General features: G+C 41.9%; 1 protein-coding gene across 5 annotated transcripts; it reads right to left on the reverse strand.

Annotated features, from left to right (window-relative positions):
* Positions 1-353: 353 nt before the first annotated feature.
* LOC102922475 (zinc finger protein 431-like) lies at positions 354-17,741 on the reverse strand. Of its 5 annotated transcripts, XM_076559713.1 has the most exons (5): positions 16,483-17,741; positions 9,219-9,345; positions 8,748-8,808; positions 7,564-7,633; positions 4,914-5,087 (listed from the first exon to the last, which is right to left on the reverse strand). In XM_076559713.1, exons 1-5 carry the CDS (start codon positions 16,483-16,485, stop codon positions 5,049-5,051), a joined length of 300 nt encoding a protein of 99 aa, XP_076415828.1. In that variant the 5' UTR covers positions 16,486-17,741; the 3' UTR covers positions 4,914-5,048. The 5 variants fall into 5 exon arrangements, with proteins under 5 accessions (XP_076415825.1, XP_076415824.1, XP_076415826.1 ...); XM_076559710.1 differs by lacking the exon at positions 7,564-7,633 and having other exon boundaries at positions 354-5,084; positions 16,483-16,591; XM_076559709.1 differs by lacking the exon at positions 7,564-7,633 and having other exon boundaries at positions 354-5,087; positions 16,483-16,591.
* Positions 17,742-19,610: the final 1,869 nt, after the last annotated feature.

The raw sequence follows: 19,610 nt of genomic DNA on the forward strand, positions 1-19,610 counted from the left end.
TCCATTTAGAATATTTTAATTGACTCATCAAGTTTGCTGAGTGCATAGAACAGTAGACATCCAAAGGAGTTTCAAGGCAGCTTCCTTAGTCTTGTAGGAATTGGAGATAAGTATCCAGAGAGAGCCCACCACCCACCAGGAGAGAAGCCAAGGAGACTCGGCTGTGTGTAGCTAAGGACTGAACCAGGGGGGCTTCAAGGGCATAAGCAGCTTATTAGTGAATTCGTGCCATGAATATTCGGCACCAATTGTAAGACAAATGGCTAAATAGTCTTATTTAAAAAAAAAAAAAAACCAGCCATTTATTGGGTCAAAAACTGACAGATCAGGGAAGCAGAAAGAAGCTAGCCATGTTCTTTTTTTTTTTTTTAATAAGGCTGTAGTGGATAATTCCTATGAATTTTAAGTTTCAACTGCTTTGTTAACTATTACACTTTTTTTTTTTTAAGTTTCAACTGCTTTGTTAACTATTACACTTTTTTTTTTTTGTTTTGTTTTGTTTTTCGAGACAGGGTTTCTCTGTGTAGCTTTGAGCCTTTCCTGGAACTCACTTGGTAGCCCAGCCTGGCCTCAAACTCACAAAGATCCACCTGGCTCTGCCTCCTGAGTGCTGGGATTAAAGGCGTGTGCCACCACCGCCGGGCACTAGCCATGTTCTTACCACTAGAAATCCTCAGCCAAAGAGAGAGCCCTACTTCCTGTATACACACACATATATCCTTTCTGTGCCTGCCATCTCACTTCCTCTATCCACCCAGCTACATCACTTCCTGTCTGTCTGTATAAACCTCCAGGCCTCTATGGTTAACTAGTGTTGGAATGTAATGGCATGTGCAGCCATACTTGGCTATGTTCCCAGGGTGGCCTTGAACTCATAGAGATCCAGATGAATCTCTGCCACCTGAATACTAGGATTAGAGGCATGTGCTACCATTGCCTGAACTCTTGGTTTAATATAGTGACTGACTTTTTCCTCTGATTTTCAGATAAGCTTTATTGGGTTGCACAAATAAAGTATCTCCACAAGATTCTCAGGACATTTCAAACCCCAAGATATTAGATCCTGGGCCTCGTTCCATCCTTCCATGCTGAACTGGTAGCATTCCATGTCAGGGAAGATTCTGGATTCCAACCCAGGAACATTCTGATCTTGTCATGTACTTCTGGCTACTGGCTGTGTGTCTCCAGACACATAGTTAGGCCATTCTGTGCTCTGGCTTGCTCACTCACTAGTCCAGCCCTGCTCTCCAGGTACTTAAGCAGCCAAGGTCAAGGGGCAGGATTCAAGTGCTAGAGTGTGAGTTCTAGGCCAGCCTAGGCAATTGAGACAGACTCTGTCTCAAAACACACACTCACAGGGTTTTTGTTGTTGTTGTTCTTGTTGTTGTTGTTGTTTGTTCGCAGTTTTGAATTGGTTTGGGGGCAGGGTCTCAGTGTGGCCCTCAGTATATGAAGAACTGGCTACATCAATGCTTTCATATCAGATGGCTCTCCTTGGATAGAATGGATGCTTAGCACACACAAGACCTCTGCATAAATGGCATGGTAGTGAAACCTGTCATCCTAGTAATGAGGTGGAAGCAGAAATGTCTTAAGTTCAAGTTCAGCCTGAACTTTATCAGTCTCTTTTTTAAAAAAAAATTAATAAAAAATAACAGGGCTCAGTGGACATCATTGATTGGTTAAGCAGGTAAAGGTGCCCGGAACCAAGACTGATGGACCTAGTGTGGTCCTCAGAACCCAAGTGGTAGAAAGTAAGAACTGGGTCACACAGGCTGATATCTGATTTCAAACTATACTATCCATGTGCACTCACAAAGACAAAAATCATAAATTGAAAATTAAAAGAAAAAGGGATGAGAGATGGTTTAGCAGTTTAGTACCTGGTGTGGACTGCACATGACCACTGCTACTTGACAAGATTCCAGCATTTTGACATTGCAGATCTTAATTCTCCGGCATCTTTATATTTCAATTTTAATATTTCTCACTATATGTGATGAGGTCTCCTTATCTCTTTTACTGTAGGAATTTTTTTGTGAGCTACAATGGAAGATGAGAATGTATACATAGGCAGTCCTTGAAACAAAATTCTTGGAAAAAAATCCCAACACCATGGAACCACATAGCATGTTAACTATGCCTACTCTCACACAAGAATCCCCATTGTATCTCCTTGAGTACACCAAGAATAGAGAACTTAATGATTTACTAACTGGGCATATGTAGTTCCAAGAATAAAAGCACACTGGAAGGAAACAATGGACTCACGTCCACAAAGGCATTTAGATACTTGCTGAATTAATCACTTTTGCCTCAAGAAAAATGCTGTGATGAGGTTGATAGCTGCTTTTATCCTGGAATCATCAAGTCTATTTTTAACCTTGCTTTAGTCTAAACTGAGATTCAGTTATACAGTATAAAGGGTATAGTCCTTTTTCAATAAAGCAGCAGCCATGCTGATTCAGGGTAAGATCATACCAGTCTCCAGCCTTTGCTAATGCCCCATCTCCTCTTAGGGACCTGAACCCCTATAGAGCTGGACTCCAGCAAGTATGTCTTGCAGACATTCAGTTTCCAGCACCCACATGGAAGATCACATCTGAAATTACAACATGATTATATCCATATGGTACTGTCCAGTATGAATTTTTTCATGACTGTGAAGATGACTCTTTTGTGCAAAGATTTTACCACATTCATTACATTCATAAGGTTTCTCTCCAGTATGAATTATTTCATGTCTGTGAAGACTTCTCTTCTCTACAAAGGCTTTACCACATTCATTACATTTATAGGGTTTCTCTCCAGTATGAATTATTTCATGTCTGTGAAGACTTCTCTTCTCTACAAAGGCTTTACCACATTCATTACATTTATAGGGTTTCTCTCCAGTATGAATTATTACATGTCCGTGAAGATTTCTCTTCTCTGCAAAGGCTTTACCACAGTGACTACATTCATAGGGTTTCTCTCCAGTATGAATTCTCTCATGAATGAGAAGAAGACTCTTCTGTGCAAAGGCTTTACCACATTGATTACATTCATAGGGTTTCTCTCCAGTATGAAGACTTTCATGAGTATGAAGATGACTCTTCTGTGCAAAGGCTTTACCACATTGATTACATTCATAGGGTTTCTCTCCAGTATGAATTATTTCATGTCTGTGAAGACTTCTCTTCTCTGAAAAGGCTTTACCACATTCATTACATTCATAGGGTTTCTCTCCAGTATGAATTATTTCATGTCTGTGAAGATTTCTCTTCTCTGCAAAGGCTTTACCACACTGATTACATTCATAGGGTTTCTCTCCAGTATGAATATTTTCATGACTGAGAAGTTGACTCTTCTGTGCAAACATTTTACCGCATTCATTACATTCATAGGGTTTCTCGCCACTATGAATTCTTTCATGTCTGTGAAGATTTTTCTTCTCTGCAAAGGCTTTACCACATTGACTACATTCATAGGGTTTCTCTCCAGTATGTATTCTTTCATGACTGAGAAGAAGACTCTTCTGTGCAAAGGCTTTACCACATTGACTACATTCATAGGGTTTCTCTCCAGTATGTATTCTTTCATGACTGAGAAGAAGACTCTTCTGTGCAAAGGCTTTACCACATTGATTACATTCATAGGGTTTCACACCATTATGAATTCTTTCATGACTGTGAAGATGACTCGTCTGTGCAAAGGCTTTACCACAATGATTACATTCATAGGGCTTCTCACCATTATGAATTCTTTCATGACTGTGAAGATGACTCTTCTCTGCAAAGGCTTTACCACATTCATTACATTTATAGGGTTTCTCTCCAGTATGAATTCTTTCATGACTTTGAAGACTACTCTTTTGTGCAAAGGCTTTACCACATTGATTACATTCATAGGGTTTCTCTCCAGTATGAAGACTTTCATGTCTATGCAGATGACTCGTCTGTACAAAGGCTTTACCACATTGATTACATTCATAGGGTTTCTCTCCAGTATGAATTCTTTCATGACTAAGAAGATGACTCTTCTGTGCAAAGCGTTTGCCACATTGATTACATTCATAGGGTTTCTCTCCAGTATGACTTTTTAAGTGAGTGAGAAGACGACTATTATATGGAAAAGCTTTACCACACTGATTACATGCATAACGTTTCTCTCCAGTATGAATTCTTTCATGACTGAGAAGATAACTCCTCTGTGCAAAGGCTTTACCACATTCATGACACTCATAGGGTTTCTCTCCAGTATGAATTCTTTCATGACTGAGAAGACTATTCTTCCCTCTAAAGGCTTTACCACACTGATTACATTTATAGGATTTCTCTCTAGTATGAAACCTTACATGACTGTGAAGGCTTCTGTTCTCTGCAAAGGCTTTACCACATTGATTACATTCATAGGGTTTCTCTCCAGTGTAACTTCTATTATGTATTATGGGACATGCAAAGGCTTTATCACATTGCTGAGATTCATACCTTTTCTCACTAGTTTGAATTCTATGTACTTGATGAGGACTATGACATGCAAAGCCTTTATATCTTTGATTATACTCACAGGGTTTTCCTTTCAAATGAGTTCTTTGGTGTTTTAAAGAGCAATCACTACTAAAGACTTTATCACATTGATTATATTCATAGAGATTCTCTTCATTAATGGGTGTTTGGTGTGTTTGAAGATGCCTGTAATGGCTAAAGTCTTTGGTAGATGACTCACATATATTATTTTCTCTTAACAAATGAGTTTGTTCACATCTTTGAAGAGAACTTGAAGAACTCAGAGTTGGACCACAATGACTGCATTCATAACATTTTCTTATACTGTGAGCCACACTACATGTGCACAGTGAACCAGCAGAGAGAGAGGAATTTCCATATTCCTGGTACTCATTTTCTCTAATGAGAGTTTGTTGCTGAATTTCCACTGAATTTGGAAAACCAGTTAATTGTAAACTTCTATCACAGTCATCATGTCTTCTCATAGTGGGGACTACCACATATCTTCCAGCTGTTCTGAGAGAGACAGAAGTACAATGCTTCTTTCCATGTCCCTTATGCTCACATGGATTGTGTCCAGAGTGACAGATGACACACCTGCTAAAGAAAGATAACAAATAAAGGGTTTTCACATTGCATTTCCATAGTCGAACGTTTTTTGTGTGATACAGATGTAGAATAGTGATCCATGTTTCTACATCTCCAAGTCACTCATAAAGTGCTCCTCTCAGTAACCTATGCTAAATCACTCACTACAAGAAAATGAGGAACACTAGCTTTAATATGGAAGCTTTACTTATAAAAGGTCTTGTACATACCCAATCTCCTTATCAATGTGTATACCTTATATGATAAATGGAAGGCATGGCAGTAAGTGGATGGACAGTCCTACAACATGCCTCTCACATGGCTATGATTGAACCTGTGACATCTATTCTCACATTGTTTCCTTCTTTTGTCCTTAAAGGTGTTGGTGAAAATGTATGAATAGTGTGGTTACACATGGGGGTTTCTGACAGGTTTTGAATGCCTGAGTTTATGTGTCCTGAACGTGTCTTGCTAATTGGATGTTTTGAAACCTATAAGGCTTGTGACCTCAGATTGAAAGTGTGCTGGAGAATATCATGTGGTCTGCCACTACCTAATTACAGGCAGCCAGCTACCTGGGCAGGCACCATTTTGGCTAAGGTCAGAGAGAGAAGTAAATGACTTCACCGCCATCTTTAGGAAGGGTGACCATGTAGCCGGCCACCATTTTGATTAAGGTTAAAGATACTTCACCACCATGTTTAGTAAGGGTAACCACTTGGACTGGGACAACCAAGGGGACATTAGGTCTCCAATATTATTGGGTTAGGATATATTTCTGTTTGATAATTCCTGTGGTTAGGATACATATCTGTTTGATAATTCCTGTCCTGTTCCTGTCTGTTCTCTCTTTTCCTGTCTGCTCTCACACATTGAACGACTACATAATGTCTCCAGGCAGTTTGTTCTGTTTGGTTCCTCCTCCTTTTGTCCCTCCCACCAGAGCTATCTCCACCGCCACAGCCACCACCACCACCACCCCACCACCACGTCCACCAGCACCACCACCACCTGTCCTGGCCTAAAAACCAGTTTTATGAAAACAGGATTTAAAACAATGCTGGTTTTGACAACTGATATTGAAACTAAATATTTTGCAACATTAAAACTTAGTTTTGTCCTGCATATCTTAGGATCACCACTAAAAACTAATGACTGAATCTTCTTGCACTTACTAACATTGGTAAGCTGTAACTAATTAGGTAAACTGTATGTTTAACTTATATATGCCTTCAAATTTAAGCCTAAATAACATTTGTCTAGTTTAGATATACCTAACATTCTCAAACACCCTTAGAGATCTGAGAATATGGCATTTAGTATAATATCTTTTTATGAGAGACATGCCAACTCCTGGAAACATCCTGTATCTTCTCCAAAAAGATGGATGGCCACAGAAGAACTTCCACCTGGAGGCTTGCCTCAAATGTAACAAAGCCAGCCACACATCAAAAAGATGCTTTACACCTTTAACTGCTGCTGAGATCATGTCCAGACTGTGAATAAGTAGAGCAATGGGGGAACAATTGTGTCACTCTGCCAAGACAGGTAGGCCTATCTCCCCAAATTTCTACTCCACAAAGAATCTCTCAGATCCTCTGCTCTTGGCATCTGAACAAGTGCTACCTCTGGGACTTGTCCCACAGTGACCACGGAGAGACTTGGGACTGCCTGGGTAACTGGAAAGCTGGCTCACTCCTGCTCATTTACTTATCCTTCTCAGATCTGATGGTGTTGATGACTAGGGTACTAATAGATTTGCTACTTTAACAGCACCGCCAATCCCAAGGCTACAAGCACATTAATACTTCATTAGTAAGTTTCCTATAAAAAATATATACAGCTGTGCTTCATTCACAGACTCCATGGTACAGGATAAATGGTTTCAGATATAACTTCAGAGTTCAAAGTTTTAGCTTTGATGAATGCAGTTCTGACAAATTGACAGAGCACTGATTACAGTCTTCAGGGGTCCTTAAATTTCTGTGGATTTTACTGGTCCAGCTTTTAGAGGTAGGTTAGCATTAGAGAGGATATAGAACCCTGCAGACATGTTCAACTCCCTCCTCCTTCACTCACACAACCTCCTTTGTTCAGTAAATTTAGACTTAAAAATGTTAACCCAAGGCCATAGCTTTTTTTTTTTTTTTTGGTTTTTCGAGACAGGGTTTCTCTGTGTAGCTTTGCGCCTTTCCTGGAACTCACTATGGAGACCAGGCTGGCCTTGAACTCACAGAGATCCGCCTGCCTCTGCCTGCCAACTGCTGGGATTAAAGGCGTGCCACGGTTTTTTACAATGACACCAAGATATAAATCTGTTCCAGTAGTTTTACAGACACCTGAAGGTTCCTGGGAAAAGGGTTCTGATACTTTGTAAAGAAGTCTGGCCTGAAGGAAACTACTATTACTTTCCAGAGTCTAATTTGACCCCACTCATTTTTGAGCATATTCTCTAGATTCACTCTTCATTCCTGGGCCAAGGCCAAACCTGCAGGGGTCCTCCACATACACCAGCCATTGCAACAGCTCCGAAGATGCAAACCAAGCAAGGGCACCAACTGGAGAAATAATAACAGGCTGATTTCACCCAACTGCCCACTCATAAAAAGCTCCATATCTCTTAACTCTTATGACACATTCACAGGATGGATGTTCTCCCAACCTCCAGGGCAACAGCAGATACATGGCTCCAGCACTCCTGGAACACTTCATCCCTAGATTTCGCATGTCATCTCCCCACGCTCCTGGGACTTCACTGCTGTTACCACCTCTCCAGGCACAAGTGGGCACCTAACCAGCAACTGAAACCTTGTTTTCCAAGATGTCCCAATTAAGGGCATATCTGCCCTCATGCCTCACTCATTCACCCTTGACTCTTTTGTACAACCAGGACACTTCTCAGTTCCATTCTTTCTGGCAGTTTTCCTACTACCAATGGGTAGCCCCATTCACAGGGCCAGTGATAATATCAATTTTTTTCTCCTAGCTGCCTGCATTCTGTCTCCTCAAGAACAGATTCCTGTGCCTGGAGGTGGTGGCACACACCTTTAATCCCAGCACTCAGGAGGCAGAGGCAGGCAGACCTCTGTGATTCAAGGCCAGCCTGGCTGCACAGTGAGTTCCCGGAAGATAACAAAGCTACACAGAAAAACCATGTCTTGGGGGAATAAAAAAAAGAACAGATTCCTGAGGTAACCTGGATGGCAGCTATCCAAATGTTACTCCACCCAGAACTCCAGGTGAGCATGGGCCCACCCAAATCCCACCCACTCCCTCCCTACATCATCCCATGCCAGCAGGAAATAGAAAGACTTGACTGGCACCCATATAGACCCAAAAAGACTGGGAGTTTGGAATCTCCAGTTCAGGGAGTCCCGTTCCACAAAGCCCACGACTGGCGGCTCCTCCTCCCAGGGATGTCTGGGACCATGCCCATGCCTACTGGCTCTTTAAGACCAGGCCCATAGATCTGCCATGGGTGCTCTCCTCTTCTGTCTCATGCCTTCCTGAGAGCCCCTGGAGTCCTTTGCTTTGCTATGCTCTGTTTATTAAATCAGGATTTATTAATTTGGTTTGATTTGACTTATTGTATCAGTGATGGAGGAAGCCAGCAACCGGGGATCTGATATTTATCATAACATACATTTATGCAAGCTTGCACATGAAAAATACCTTCCATTTCTTCTACAGCTCTGACAATGTTCTTCAATATTATGGTCTTCCCATTTGTAACCTAAAATACAGTACCAGAAAATGTATGTGATATATTACTGGAAATTAGGCACACTTGAAATTACTATCTTTCATGAAACTTACTACCATGCCTGATTTATTCACCAGATTCTCCCCCTTTCATATGCAAAATCATAGAAGAGCACCAATCCAAAGAAAAAAGCTTGTCCCCCTTTAGTTAAAAAGTGACAGAAAGCAGGGGCTAGACAGATGGCTCAGAGGTTAAGAGCACTGGCTGCTCTTCCAGAGGACCTGAGTTCAATTCCCAGCAACCACATGGTGGTTCACAACCATCTATAGTAGGACCTTGTGCCCTCTTGTGGAGTGAAGGGACACATGCATACAGAACACTGTATACATAATAAAAAAGTAAACTTTTTTAAAAAAGTGACAGAAAGCTCACATTCTTACCTATACAAGTGAGGTTCCAGTAGGTTTCCAGCATCACATCTTTGTAGAGATGCTTCTGGGAAGGATCCAGCAAAGCCCACTCTTCATGAGTGAAGTTTACATGCACATCCTCATAGGTCACTGCTTCCTAAAATATCCCATACATATGTTCTTAATTGAAATGATGAGACTGAATTGCAAATGTACACTTCATTGAGAATATATTTATATAATTCTGTGTGCTCAAAACATTCAATGACATTGGTCAGTAAATATCAAATGCAGTCACCAACTCATTTTAAAAGGAAACATCAAAAGAGAATGACACCTTCCATTCCAGTGCCTAAAGAACAGAATATGGCACAGAAATGCCTGGCCCAACCTCTAGTAAAAAAAAAAAAAAAAAAAAAAATTGAGCAGGGCAGTGGTGGCACATGCCTTTAATCCCAGCACTGGGGAGGCAGAGCCACGTGGATCTCTGTGAGTTCAAGGCCAGCCTGGTCTACAGGGTGAGATCCAGGACAGGAACCAAAACTACAGAGAGAAACCCTGTCTTGAAAAAAAAAATTGCGGATAAGGCATAAAGTACTAAGCCAATGCTGTTTAAATTTCCAGAGATATCAGTTACTCATTGTGTATAAGATGTCTCTTCTCTTGATTATCTAATTAAGTTTAAATGAATGTTTAAGTTTCACAGTAAGTGGATTCAAGAACAAATTTATGATTTTAAACTATATTATTTGGCATGCTCTTGTCTGTTACTGCAATTTGGCTCTGCTCTTCAAGTTGCTCTCTGGAAATTCTTGGTTAAATTCTATTTTTAAAAAATGTAACAGAACAGGTTACTCTGTTACAGGAACCTGAAACAGAGCAGGTTGTTAGCTAATTAGATAGTGTGGTTGTGAAGGCCTAGACTTAACTATACAGGCTCAGGAATATGCCGTCATAACTCAAACGGATACAGAGCAGTATCCTCCTGAACAAATCCTGAGAACTATAAAATAATTCAACCTATGGGATAATTACAGTCTGAAATTACTTTACCTATTCAAGTACTATGTAATTTGTTTCAAATTTTACAAGGTGACTCAGATTTAAACAATACAACACAATTAACAGCTAAAGTTGAAAATAAAAATGGCCCAAGTAAAACAAAAATTACAAAATGCCTTTGTGGATCAGTAGATCTCACAACTGAATGTATTTTAGTAATTTTACCTTCCACTCACTCCCCTAGTGGACTCATTATGCAAAGGGAAGATACTATTTTTAAATTGAATATTCCTAGCTCACAATCAGAGTAAAATGTTAAAAATGTATATAAAAAAGGTTTCTAGCCGGGCGGTGATGGCGCACGCCTTTAATCCCAGCACTCGGGAGGCAGAGCCAGGAATCTGACTGGATACATGGGCAACCATGGAAAGGTGAGAAACCTCGGGTGCTAATTAGTATCTCCCATGCAGATGTCATTGATTGGAGCCCTTATGGCTCCCCTCAAGGAAAACATTCTCACTCATTATTAAGATGACACAAATATAGTTCAATGCAACTATAGAAATTAGCTCTGCTGTTAATGAACCTGTACAATGGCATGGAGTTGGAATATCAAGTCCTCTCCTACAATTTGGCAATTCAGTTCAGACTAACTTGAAGAAATTAGCAAGTGCCGTCCACCCTCTTAAAGCGTGGGAAGGAGAGTTAAACATTAAGAATAAAACTTTGTCATTTAGAATAAATCAAAGCCATCCTTTCATAGAATGTATACCATTACCGTTTTAGCTACTGAAGGGGCCTGTACAATGGCACCCTAATAATTACAGCATCACTTGTGAACACTGTACCCTTCATACCTGTGTTAATTCTAGTATGTCTTTAGATATAACCTCTGAAAGTTTTGACATTCTTAGAACAAAGTCAACAGTCTGGATGCCAGTGAAGTCGTCAAGGTCATAGCAAGACTCACCTGTGATGACCGTAGTGCAGAAGCTCACTGAAAGAATATTATGAAGAACACATTGAATGCTAAGACTGATAATTGCAATAGTTATGGGCATTGTTGCATTGGCTGCTACTGCTACAGCAGCTGGATTGGCCCTTCATAAAGAAAGCCAAACTGCTGAGTTCATTAGAGACTGGCACAAGCAATCTCCAGAACTTTGGACTCAACAAAATAAAACAGTGAGATAGTTGATGGAATAGCTGATGTGAGACAAACTGTTATTCTGTTGGGGGATTGCCAGTCACCATGTCAGAGGAGCAGCAGATGGCAACTGATTTCGAGGGATCGGCCCACCAGGATATAAAACTCTGATGGGTGAATCTCAGATATGCAAGGCCCTGAGAGCCTCAGTCCCAGGATGTTTCTTTCCACTGCTGTGTCTTTGTATGCTTGCCACTGCCATTGTTCTCTGGAATCTGGCATGGTGTGAGTGGGTGTGGGGGTCCCCACTGCCCTTAATTGTAAATATAACCAACCGTCTTATTAAATAAGAAACACAGAAACAATGCAAAGAAGAAAGCCAAGAGATCAGAGCTACGAGCCTTACCGCCTGCTGCAGCTAGCCTCTTCAGCCAAGAGACCTCTCTGAAAGGGACCTATTTCCTGTGTGTTTGTCTTTATATAGTCTTTCTGTTCTGCCTTCTCATTGGTTGTAAACCCAAACATATGACTGCGTCGTCACTTTCTGTCTGTAGAGAGTTCCAGGTCTTCTATGGTATTGAGATTAAAGGCATGTGTCTCCAATGCTGGCTGTATACTTGAACACACAGAGATCTACCTAGCTCTGGCTTCCAAGTGCTGGGATTAAAGGCGTGCGCCACGAATGCCCATCTCTTCTATAGCTTGCTATTAGCTCTGACCCCCAGGCAACTTTATTTTTAACATACAAATAAAATCACATTTCAGACAAAATATTATCACTATACTTAATGTAGTATGATTATCTCTTGGAAATATCTTGTTTTACTGGGCATTTTTACCTGAGGATTATTATGAAGATGACTTCCTCCTAAGCTGTACTGTTTAACTGAAGCAATGATTTTATACAACAATAGTGTTAGTTAAAATGGGATTTTGATGATTGATGGTCTTTAATGAATATAGTAAGGGATTATGATGGAGGTTAGTTTAGTGGAAAAATTAACACAGGAAAAGATAGGATAAAATGCTGCCTTTGTCTCTGATAAGTCAGAGGCTGTAGAAGATTTTTAAAAAATGAAACAAGACAGTGTCACACTGATAGAACACTTGAGTTTCTATTCAGGACATACAGACTATGGCTTAGGTTAATGATTAGAAAAAAAAACAATTGAGTCAGGATCATCTCATTAGAAAAGGCCTTTGACAAAAATCTAACACCCCTTCATAATAAAAGTCCTGCAGAGATAAGGGATACAAAGAACATACCCAAACAAAATAAAGGCAATTTCCAGCAAGCCTATAGCCATCATCAAATTAAATGGGGAGAAACTCAAAGTTATTCACTTAAAATCAGGAACAAAACAGGCTGTCCTCTCTCACCATATCTATTCAATATAGATCTCGAAGTCTCAGCTAAAGCAACAAGACAACAGAAGGAGATTTAGAGGATACAAATTGGAAAGGAAGAAGTCAAAGAATATTTATTTGTATATGATGTGATAGTGTATGTAAGTGGGCCAAAATATTCCACAGAGGAACTCCTATGGCTGATAAACACTTTCAGCAAAGTGGCTGGATATACAATTATCTCACAAAAATAAACAGCTCTCCTAAGTACAAATGGCAAAGGAACTAAGAAAGAAAACAGGGGAAAGACACCTTTCAAAACTGCCTCAAATTATTATCAAATTTCACTCGGGTAACTCAAACCGAGTGAAAGACTTTAATGATAAAATTCAAGCCTTTGAAAAAAGAAACTAAAGAAGATATAAGAAGATGGAAAGATCACCCACACTCATAGATCAATAGGCTTAACATATTAAAAATGGCAATCCTACCAAAAGTAATCTGCACACTCAATGCAATCCCCATAAAATCCCAACACAATGCTTACAGATCTCAAAAGGACAATCCTCAACTTCAGATAGAAAAATAAAACACCCAGCATAGCTAAAGCAATTCTGAACAATAAAAGAACTGCTGGAGGTTTCACCATTCTACACTGTATGCTGTACTACAGAGGTATAGTGATAAAAACCACATGGTACTGGCATAAAAACCGATGCATGCATCAATAAAATAAAATTGAAGACCCAGGTCTGAACCCACACTTCTATGGACACCTGGGTTTTGATAAAGAAGCCAGAAATAGACACTGGAAAACAGCATGTTCAACAAATGGTGCTGGTCAAACAAGATGTTTGCATGAAGAAGAATGCAAATAGGGCTGGAGAGATGGCTCAGAGGCTAAGAACACTGGCTATTCTTCCAGAGGTTCTGAGTTCAATTCCCAGCACCCATATGGTGGCTCACAACCATCTGTAGAGAGATCTGGCTCCCTTTTCTGGTCTGCAGGGATACATGCAAAAAGAACACTATATACATAATAAATAAATAAATCTTTTAAAAACAGAAGAAGGAAGAATACAAATAGATCTATACTCACCATCCTGCACAGAACTGGAGTCCACATTATAGGAGACTGTATGACCATGCCCTGTGTGAAATGTTAGCTGCTGAGTGCTGTATGCTACACACAAGCCACAGCCAAATGCCCAGTGTCTCAATACTCTCACTTGACTAAAGTGAGACAAACAGATTTGCAGTTACCACCATGAGAGAGTTGTCCAATCAGAAATTTCAGTGGCTCAGGCTAACCTCCCCACACTGTACACCCACCAATTTGGTTTTCCTTCATTCATGTGGTATGAATTAATACATACTGGGGAAGTACACAGAAAGGCACTCACCTGCCCAATCATGTCCTTTTTTATAACAGAGACACCTGCAGCTCACTGACTTAAACAATCTCCGAACTAGCTATGGCCTAGTCAATTTTCCCCTGTGGTATACACAATAAACTATTCCTTCTATTCTGGTCTCAATGGAGAAGCCATGCTCCACACACAAATCCTATCCCTGTTAGTGCAATGGACAGCCCATTCCATGACTCCAATAGGTAGTTTGAGAAGTGTGTGCTACTTACAGGGTGGTGGTGGCACAAGCCTTTAATCTCAGCACTCAGGAGGCACAGGCAGCTGAATCTCTGTGAGTTTGAGGCCAGCCTGGTCTACAGTGTGAGTTCCAGAACAGCCCAGGCTACATACAGAAACTCTGTCTAAGGAGAAAAAAGTGTGTACTGCTGCAAACCTTTAATCAAGAATTGAGGAGGTTGAGTCCTGAGGACAGCAGAGTCATTGCCCTGTGGGCCTAAACACCGGGACCAAGCCAAAGAGAGTCAACATAACAAACCTTATCTTAAAATATTGTTCTGAAAGCTGGAAGGTGTGACTGATTTGGAATTAATGTGAATTCCCAATGAGACATCATGCCACACACTTAAGAGATTAATTGAGAAAACTCTCCTTAGAAATAGAAAGCCTCCAGCTCTACCTAACACACAAAGAGGAGCTGGTCAGGAACAGATTTGCCAACTTGTATATACAATAGGCTTATGCATTCCACATATGCTCTCAACCTGGAGATGTGCTGATTACTGCCCTCCTGATAGCATGGCTTGCTCAGTTTGATTCCTTATAGAACTCAGGACCACCTGCCCAGGGTAGCACCAACCACAGTGGGTTGGGCCCTATTACATCAACCACTAATCAAGCAAATACCCTATAGGTTTACCTACAGACCAGTGTGACTCTACCTTGTGTCAAGCTGACCAAAGTTAACCAGCATACCTACTGAGTCATCTCATAGCCCCCAAAGACAGATTGTTAAGCAAACCTCAACTCTCAACACTTGCTCTTCAGCATATACTTGTGCATGCACACACATGAAGTTTTGAAAATCTGTCAAGTTTAGGGCTGGAGAGATGGTTCAGCACTTACCACCACTTATGCTCTTGTAGAAGACCTGGGTTGGGTCCCAGCACTAATCTGGTGGCACACAATCATCACTAAATCCCCTTGCAGAGGATCTGATGCCCCCTACTGACTTCCGTGGGCACCAAACACACACACAATGAACATACATTTATGCAAGCAAAACAGCCACACACATAGAATAAAATAAATAAACAGCGCTAATTAAAAACACATACCGTTGAGGGGAGCCGTGGCACACACCATTAATCCCAGAGGCAGAGGCAGGTGTAACTCTGGGTTTGCACCAGCCTGGTCTACACAAAGTTCTAAGACAACCAAGGCTACACAGAGAAACCCTATCTTGAAAAATTAAATAAACAAATAAAACCATATCCACATATCACTTTTATGTCACCATGGATAATAAAACAGCCAGAAGTACTTTGAAATGTGACTAATATCTGTAGGCAAAGCTATAAATTTGTAATAAAAAGAATCAGCGAACTAAATAAAAGTAGAGAAATTCCAGGATTGCGGACAGGAAGCCTCAATATTATTTCAGTACAAAATTGAGCAACAGATTCAGCAACAGTAAAGTAAAAAGTCCAACAATTTTTCCTACCAACCACAGAAAATTGATGAAAAAGGTCATCATGAATGAAAAAAATGATCAACATAGGATTAGGTAAATAAACCGCACACACTCTGACACCATCTGAATTTAAAACATCATACAACTGTAATGAAGACTGGACTGTCTGGGAAAGAATTAAGAGATCATCAGAAGAGGGGGACAAACTTAGAAATGAAAACACAATTAATATGGAGTTAATTGTGACACAGGAGGCCAGGAAACCCAGTAAGAATGGCCTTACTGACACACGTGACTGGACCACCCTGTCATCTACACGCAAATGTGTTAATGGCACAGAACTCACACCCTGCACAGAATTACTGCGGACAGATCTACCTACACCTGAATGTTCAGTGCCAAGTGCATAACTTCTAGAAGACACTAGAGACACCAGGGCTCTGAGAGTTAGCAAATCTTCCCTGGAGACAGTAAAAACAGCGCATACAATCGTCCTGCACCATAACTTTGGCAACAAGTACGTTTCCACCCCAGGTTTCCCGCCTCCCACGCTCTGCGCATGCGCACCCGGGGGGCGCCACATAATTACTTGGTCCGCTGGTTCCCGCCCAGCTCCCGGTAGTGGCATGGCCCTTGTGTGACCTCACTGTGTTGGGCGGCTGTTTCCCACAGCCCAGGAGGACCCCACACCGGCTCCCGCGGCTCCTCCCCGCATGGGGACGGCGGCCCCTCGCTCACCATGGCGGATTCCCAGCTCGCCCCGCTTCCCTCCCAGCTCCCGGCAGCCGGTCACAGTGCAGCACACCAGGGTCTCACATCCCCAAACTTAGGGAGCCTTCACCAAGTGGGATCGGAAGTACCCGCCCACATTCTGAATGGAAGTCCATCTGGAGGCCGTGATTGGCTAGTGATGCCTGAGTGACAGGGGCAGCTCCCTTAGAGACAGAGTGCAGTGAAGAGATGCAGCTCTGTAGTTCCCAACTGTCCCAGACCTGCAGAGATTGGCATCGAAGAAGAAACTTGCACCTGGTCTGCAGAGTCGTCCATGAACTTGTCCCTCACTCGGTAGACAATTCTCCATCTGCCCACAGGGTCTCTCTAGCATATGAAGATCATTAAACAATGTGCAGTGGAGTGATCCCCTCCCTCACCGCTGAAATGGTACCCAGTCCACCCAGTTCAAATACAAACCACCTGACTGATATTCACCAGGCACCAGCAATTGCAATGAGGCACACCTAGGACTGCTCACACCTCTCTCAGCTGCACCTTGCCATCCAAACACTGACACTTTCCCAGCTTTCTATGGTGGCACTGACCTACCATGCCAGCACTTGAGAGGTAGAGACAGGAAGGACATCAAAAGGTTAAACCAGCTTGTGACCTGAAACACCAGCAATTAGGGGCCCCGATGAGGAGGTGTTCAGGGTGACTGACGACCTGAAATAGAAGATAGAAAGTTATGGAGCAGTACATATTGTATAAACTGATGGCTCATGCTAAGCAAGTTTATTAGTACAGCTCTCACACACCATTTGAGAGGGGGCGGGGCAGGAAGAACACGGGCGACCTCAGGCTGAGCACCTGGAGGACTAGGGACTGATAGCCACACCCCCTCAGGCTAAAGAGTGTGGAACCCTTGACTCCTTCAACACAATGGCTCAAATACCCGAACAGACTTCACCATGTCTGCCCTTAGGCCAACACACGAAACTAGGGTCCCTTGGATGATTTCATCAGGGCCTCAGAAAAGCCTTGCTTGGACTGACTCCCAAATAGCCCACCTCCAACCTCATCAAACAAAAACACATATGAAAATGGAAACTTGCTTTTGTGGGGAGTTTTATCCTGTGTCCTGCCTGCAGGCCTTCCACTGAAGTTTCATGCAAGCCACACTAACACTTGAATGACATGTTCTACCGCAAGCCGCAGGAAAATGTAATGGGATTCAGCTACCATCACAAAAGCTACTACTTGGAAAAGCCAAGAACTTCTCCAAAGGTCAAGCCATGGCTTAAGAAGTCTTGGTGATATTTTAGCTTTTTTTTTTTTTTTTTTTTTTTGTGTGTGTGTGTGTGTACACACACACACACACACACACACACACACACACATATGATTCCTATATATAACACATATATATGGTTCCTAAAATGATTTTCTTGTGTGCATCCAAAAAACTCCTAACAGTTTAATTAACTAAAACGCCTATCAAGCATCTAAGGCCGAATGAAACTACACCGGTCTCTTAGGTCAGGCAGATAGCTTTATTTCTTTTTTTTTTTTTTTTTGGTTTTTCGAGACAGGGTTTCTCCGTGTAGCTTTGCGCCTTTCCTGGAGCTCACTTGGTAGCCCAGGCTGGCCTCGAACTCACAGAGATCCACCTGGCTCTGCCTCCCGAGTGCTGGGATTAAAGGCGTGCGCCACCAACGCCCGGCTTAATAGCTTTATTTCTTGTACAATTTAGGGTGAGACCCTCCTTTCTTATACAACCTTTCTAATGGAGCCCTAACTTCTTACCTAACCACTTTTAGGAATGTGAACAAAGCAAGTAGATCCCCTTTTTGATATACTAAGGGTCATTAGCACTCAGGTGACCTCCTCTTTGACCACTCCCATTTTGGGTTGTAAAAGAGAGCCTGGTGGTCCCTGCCTGAGGAGAATTCTTACCTGCCTTGATGACCCCATAGAATTCAAGCCTGGTGACTTTGCTCAACCAGGGGATTGTTATGGCTTGGGTTTATAACTGGATTCCTGGGAGAATTAGGGGGACATGGAGAACTGAGAGACAGAGAACAGAGAGGGATAAGGAGGATTTTGACAGAGAGAATGTGAGGATGAGATGGAAGATAAGGAAGAGTCAGATGGGGAAGTACTAGCTGGGTAAGAATGAGTTGAAAAGGACCTAGATGAGGCAGAATTAAGATGAGAGAATTAAGATAGAACTTCGAGGGAGCAATGAATATTTCAGGCAAGAAAGGTGCTAAAAGAAAACAGAAGCTTGTAGAGAGAGAACTAGCACAGATAATAAAGTTCATGGACTAAGGATTTTCATGTACATAGATTCATTTCTTTTCTTCAAAGATTAATTATTAGTTGGTTGTATATTCTTCCCAGACTCTGGGAGGGGACTATCGAGGGGCTGGACCCCCATAGTCCTCGATAATGTTCAATCTGGCATATGACAGGATTTCTGGATCACATAATCTAGTTTCCCAAGACTACTCATTTATACCTGAACATGGAAAATAACAGGTGGAGTCACATGCTAATGCTGATTATAGAATGGCTGCATGTTGGGAGCACAGAGGTGTAGCAGGCTTTCTTTTGGGCCACCAACCAGCTCACACATCATGACACAGAGACTTGTTAGGTATGAATGCTCGGCCATATTTTATGCTTGTCCTACTCACTCTTATGACTTAACTTAAGCTGTCAGAACTTTTTACCTTTCATTCTACACGCCCTCTTTTCACTCTTCCTCGGTGGCTGGTAGCCTGGTGGCTGGCAGGCTGGTGGCTGGCTGACTGGCCCTAAGCATCTCCTTCTCTTTCTCCCTTCTCTCTCTGCTCTCATTCTCTCAGCTCTGCCTGTGTCCAGTACCATCTTACCTCAGGGATAAGGACGTGCAGTGCATTCTCAGCTAGATCCTGCAGATGCAGCAGATGCAGGCTCAGGGCCACTGAGGACACAGCTCAGCAGTTCAGTCTCCATCCTTCACTTCTGCAGGCCAAAGCCTCAGGGACAACCTTCCCAGACCCCAGGGTATGTACAGGACTCATCATGCATTGGGGGCCCAGCCAGGGACCTTGCTGTCTTAGTTGGGGTTTCTATTGCTGCAACAAAACACTATGACCAAAAAGCAA

Source organism: Peromyscus maniculatus, chromosome 22, assembly GCF_049852395.1.
Source record: "Peromyscus maniculatus bairdii isolate BWxNUB_F1_BW_parent chromosome 22, HU_Pman_BW_mat_3.1, whole genome shotgun sequence".
Lineage (NCBI taxonomy): Eukaryota > Metazoa > Chordata > Mammalia > Rodentia > Cricetidae > Peromyscus > Peromyscus maniculatus.